The sequence below is a fragment of the Ochotona princeps genome, chromosome 17, assembly GCF_030435755.1.
Source record: "Ochotona princeps isolate mOchPri1 chromosome 17, mOchPri1.hap1, whole genome shotgun sequence".
NCBI lineage: Eukaryota > Metazoa > Chordata > Mammalia > Lagomorpha > Ochotonidae > Ochotona > Ochotona princeps.
Genome location: NC_080848.1, coordinates 33,923,203 through 33,928,529, shown reverse-complemented (window position 1 = coordinate 33,928,529; position 5,327 = coordinate 33,923,203). Strand labels below are relative to the sequence as shown.

Genomic DNA, 5,327 nt, shown 5'->3' with positions numbered 1-5,327 from the left:
TGAAAATATGAGTGCATTTAGCCAATTTTATTGTAACATTGTATGATTGTGCCATGCTCTTGTTCTTAGAAGACACAGGCTGAAGTATTTAGAGGTCAAATGTAATGGTGTCAACGAGTGATTCTTAAATGGCTCAGGAAAAAAAAAATCAGTGCATGTGTGCATATACTCCTTGGAGTACACAATGTGTGTGGGAGAAACTGGTGTTGGTGCTATAGGTGAGGCTGCCACCTGTGGTGACAACTGCCAATATGAGAGCTGTTTTCAGCTATGTCTCCTGCATAAGAAGATGGCCCGGGAGCTGGTGCTATGGCTTCATAGCTAAATCCTTACCCTTCAAGTGCCAGGATCCCATATGGGTGCCAGTTTGAGTCTCGACTGCTCCACTTCCCATTCAGCTCCCTGCTTGTGGCCTGCGAAAGCAGTCAAGGACGGCCCAGGGCCTTGGGACCCTGCACCCGTGTGGGAGATCTGGAAGAAGCTCCTGGCTCCTGGCTTTGGATCAGCGCTGCTCTGGCCGTTGTGGTCACTTGGGGAGTGAATCATCAGACACAAAATCTTCCTCTCTGTCTCTCCTCCTCTATCTATATGTGCCTTTCCAGTAAATAAATAACTAAATCTTAAAAAGATATTTATGTATTAAAAGAAGAAGAAGATTGCCTGAGTTCATGGATGCTTGCCACCGTGGGAGACCTGCATAAAACTCTCGGCTCCTGGCTGCAGCCTTGTCCAGCAACTGCCACTAAAGCCACTTTGGGAGTGAACCAGTGAATGGAAGATCTCTCTTTCTCTAAAACTCTTTCAAATAAATGAATCTTTTTTTTTATATGTGTGTGACTACCCTTGTGTATAGTGATCACAGCCGATGAATTCAGATGAACTACAGATGAGTGCTCATTCATGTCAATTCTAATATGAAGGTTTTCTCCTTTTTTTTTTTGCTGTAGAACATTTACTTATTTGTTTTCCTTGAAACACTCAAGTTTAAGTCAGTGGGAAATAATTTTAATGAAAAAATTGTACATTTTCTTCCCACAGATCCTGTTTTGTATCAGGAAATGACATTGTGATCCATTTCAGTACAAGTAAAATATTACAAAATATTTACAGGCAAATATTAAAAATAAACACAAAGGACCAGATGAGATAAAGTGGTTTTCTGGGAGTCTGTACTCCAGTGCCCACGGCACACAAGAGTCAGAGCAAATAATAACTACGACTCCCCTGATCACAAATCTTCAAAGAGCTGGAGGAAGGGAAAGACGGGATGACATGGTGGTGTGCCAGGGAATGGGTGCGAGCAGCACTGCTTCCACAGCCCGTTTATTCTCAGTGCCATACCCTCTCTTGTGTAGGTACTAAATTCTGAAGAAGGCTTAACTTCAGGATATTCCTTGAACTCAGATTAGAAAATACCTTCAAAACGGAAGTAGCTCTTTCCCCTAAGATCAATAAGAGCCTCTTCATGAGCTACTGTCATGGAGAAGTATGCTCTGGCATGAGGCTGTCACATCAGCTGATATGAAGGTTTTCTTTTTAAAAAAAGATTTATTTATTTTTATTGGAAAGGCTGATTACAGAGAGGAGGAGAGACAGAGAGGAAGATCTTCCGTCCGATGATTCACTCCCCAAGTGAGCGCAATGGCAGATGCTGCGTCGATCTGAAGCCAGGAGCCAGGAACTTCTTTCCGGGTCTCCCACGCGGGTGCAGGGTCCCAAGGCCCCGAGCCATCCTCAACTGCTTTGCCAGGCCACAAGCAGGGAGCTGGATGGGAAGTGGGGTTGCCGGGATTAGAACCGGTGCCCATATGGGATCCCGGTGTGTTCAAGGTGAGGACTTCACCTCCATTACGCTATCATGCCAGGCCCAGAATGTATTTTTCTTTATGTAAAGATTTTATTTATTTGAAAGGCAGAATGAGCGGGGGAGTGAGAGACAGACAGACCTTCCATGATGGTCGATTCTGGACCAGGCCAAAGTCAGGAGCCAGGAGGTTCCACCTGGCCTTCTTTATGGGTGGCAGGGGCCTAAGTGCTTGGGCCATCTTTCATGCTTTCCCAGGCATGTTAACAGGGAGCTGGACTGCAGGCAAAGTGGCAGGCATTTGGACTTGTATGCAATATGATACCAGAGGTAGCAGCTTAGCCACCTGTGTGTGCTGTACCCATCGCTGGCTCCAGAGACCAGCAAGATCACCAAACATTAAGCATGATGTCCAATAATAATGTTATATTCCATCAAAATACATACTAAGTCTGTGTTGTGGTACAGTAGGTTAAACTGCTCTTTTGTTAGTGGCATTCCACATGCCAGCTAGTTCAAGTCGAGGCTGCTCCACTTCTGATCCAGCTCCTTACAGCTAAGAAGGTAGCAGATGATGGTCCCAGGTGTTTGGGCCTCTGCTGCCCATGAGGGAGACCTAGATGGAGTCTTTGGCTCTTGGTTTCACCTTAACATTTGGTGAAGTAAACAGCAGAGGAAAGAACTCTGTCTATCCCTCTATCACTCTGCCTTTCAAGCAAATAAATTTCAAAAGCTAGTGGGGGGCCCGGCGGCGTGGCCTAGCGGCTAAAGTCCTCGCCTTGAATGCGCCAGGATCCCATATGGGTGCCGGTTCTAATCCCGGCAGCTCCACTTCCCATCCAGCTCCCTGCTTGTGGCCTAGGAAAGCAGTTGAGGACGGCCCAATGCATTGGGACCCTGCACCCGCGTGGGAGACCTGGAAGAGGTTCCTGCTTCCCGGCTTCGGATCGGCACAGCACTGGCCGTTGCGGCTCACTTGGGGAGTGAATCATCAGACAGAAGATCTTCCTCTCTGTCTCTCCTCCTCTTTGTATGTCTGACTTTGTAATAAAAATAAATAAATCTTTTTAAAAAAGCTAGTGGGAAGCTGCATGTTTCACTTCTGTGTGTTTCAAGTAGGTCAGACATGTACCAATCCTACCATTTTCCTGCCAGCAGAGAGTTGGGAATAGCAGTAGGCAACACAGACTGCTCTTGTGATTAGTCACCAATCTGTGTAATCTGGGACCTGGAGATTTCTGGCACGACGGGGTAAAGTGCGGCCCAGACTGTGATCAGTTCAACAAACGGTTCCTGGCTCTGGTCTGTGCCACTCCCGAATAGCCAGGAGAGCCTGGAAGTCCCCTTACCACCCTGGGGAGGGCTTGGTGCTGCTCAAACAGTGTCTGGTTCCAACGGTCTTAGGGTTGGAGTAGAAGGGGAGATAGGAGATAGCAAGGCATCCAGGGTCACGTCCCAGCTCTTGGGTCCTTCTGGCTCACAGAAGGAGATTGCAGCCCCACTCTGTAATAATGGTGGTTTCAGCCTTGAACCCTGCAGTTAGAATTACCTGGGTGAGGGTGGGAAGGGCACCAGAGTCCTGGCCTGCTCACCACCTGTGAAAGCGGCAGGTGACACCTTGCCGGCGCATTTTCTCAGTTCCTGAATCAAATCCTTCCTCCTTTCAAGAGATGTTGGTGTTGCATTTTTAAAAGATTTATATTAATTGGAAAGGCAGATTTACAGAGAGAAGGACAGAAAGATCTTGGTTCACTCCCCATGTGGCTGCAACAGACGGAGCTGAGCTAACCTGAAACCAGGAGCCAGGAGCTTCTTCCAGGTCTCCCACACAGGTGCAGGGTCCCAAGGACTTGGGCCGACTGCTTTCCCAGGCCACAAGCAGGGAGCTGGATGGGAAGTAGGGCACCAGGGAAATGAGCCAGTGCCCATAAGAGATCTTGGCACATGCAAGGTAAGGATTTAACCAGTGAGCCATCTTGCATTTCCTTAAGGAACATAACTTGCATTAACTTTTATCTATCTATCTATCTATCTATCTATCTATCTATCTATCTATCTATCTCCTATTTCATTTTTATTTGAAAGGTTGACACAGAAGAGAGACATTCCATCTTCTGGTTCACTCCCCAAATGCACAGGAGAGCCAGGAGCTGAGACCTCAGTTCGGTCTCCCAGGCGGATGGGACGTGTCCTAGCAGGAAGCTGCAGCCAGGCAACCCCCTCCCCCAGGGGGCTTACAGACATTCTAAGCAGTGTCCTAACCGCTGTGCCCAAAGGCTGCGCAGGGGTGTAGCGTAAGTGGGAGTGAGGGAATGGGGAAGCGCCCAGCCACACGGGCTGTTTGCGACATCAGAGGGCTCCCCCTGGAGGAAGCCGCCCCCTAAAGGGGCTCTGCCCCAGAGCCTGGCGGCTCCGACCAGCAGCTGCGGAGATGGTTCCCCGGAAGATGACGTTGAGCAAGGGAAGAGGAAGAGCGAGGGAGGAGCCCGAGAGACCCGGGGGCGGAGGGGCAGGTTACACCGCCACCTCTGCGCCGCCATGGCGGGTCCGGGCTCTCCCCCGGCTGTGCCCGTGTGGCTCGCCGAGGATGACCTGTGCTGCATCATCTGCCAGGGGTTGCTGGCCTGGCCCGTCACGTTGCCCTGCGGCCACAGCTTCTGCAAGAACTGCCTGACTAACCTGTGGGACAAGCACAAGGAGCGAACGCGGAGCCGCTGGTGCTGTCCCACCTGCCGGGAGGCCCCGGAGCAGCGGCCGGCATTGTGCAAGAACACGCTGCTGCAGGACCTGGTGGACAAGTACAGCAGTGCGGTGTGTGAGCTGGAGAACAGGGGCCCCGCGCCCGCTTCCAGCCTGAACCCCAAGTCCCGGCGCCGCGCAGCCTCGCCGCGGGTAGGCAGCTCCGGCCTCCGGTTCCGCTCACCGTCCCCACCCCGCGGTCTTTCCCACTTCCGCATGGGTCGGCTTTTACATTAGTTTTCCTTCATTTGGAAAGTTCAGAGAAATATGAAGAAGTGGAAAAAAATATGCGAATTCCCCGAAATCCTATGCAACCTAACCGCTCTACATCTTAGCTTGTTTCTACTTCTACCATGTCTTTCTATGGGTTTGGAGACTTTTTAAAAAAAAAATGTTTTATATATCTATAAAACTTTATTGTGGTTTTATATGTAGCATGTGTTTTTATATATTAAGGTTTATTGTGGTTATGTACATATAAATGCATATATATGTATATATTACATTTGCCATCCTAACGGACTGTGAGTGGACAGTTAAGCAGCATTCACTGCTTCCCCAGTGTTGTACAGCTCTTATTTCCCAAAAACCTCTCAGCCTCACAGAAACGCAGAAACTCTGTGGTTTTGTTGTTGTTGTTGTTAGATTTATTTTATTTTTATTGGTTCACTCCCCAAGTGTAAACGCAAGTGCCTGCAATGGCTGGAACTGCACCAATCCGAAGCCAGGAGCCAGAGTCTCTTCTGGGTCTCCCATGTGGGTGCAGGGTCCCAAGGCCTTGGGT

At 49.2% G+C, this 5,327-nt stretch overlaps 1 protein-coding gene across 9 annotated transcripts in view; it reads left to right on the top strand.

The window, feature by feature from the left end:
- The first annotated feature begins 4,244 nt into the window (after positions 1 to 4,244).
- RHOT1 (ras homolog family member T1) overlaps positions 4,245 to 5,327 on the top strand; it is a 99,347-nt gene continuing 98,264 nt past the window's right edge. For 4 of the 9 annotated variants that reach the window (XR_009246924.1, XM_058675869.1, XM_058675872.1 and 1 more), the window contains exon 1: positions 4,269 to 4,696. Coding sequence is in view for 7 of the 9 variants with exons in the window: in XM_058675869.1 (XP_058531852.1) it covers positions 4,343 to 4,696 (354 nt within the window). In the remaining 2 variants the exon portion in view is untranslated. Of the gene's footprint in view, positions 4,697 to 5,327 lie in introns of all 9 variants that reach the window. The other 5 variants (XR_009246925.1, XM_058675871.1, XM_058675877.1 and 2 more) reach the window with 4 other exon arrangements.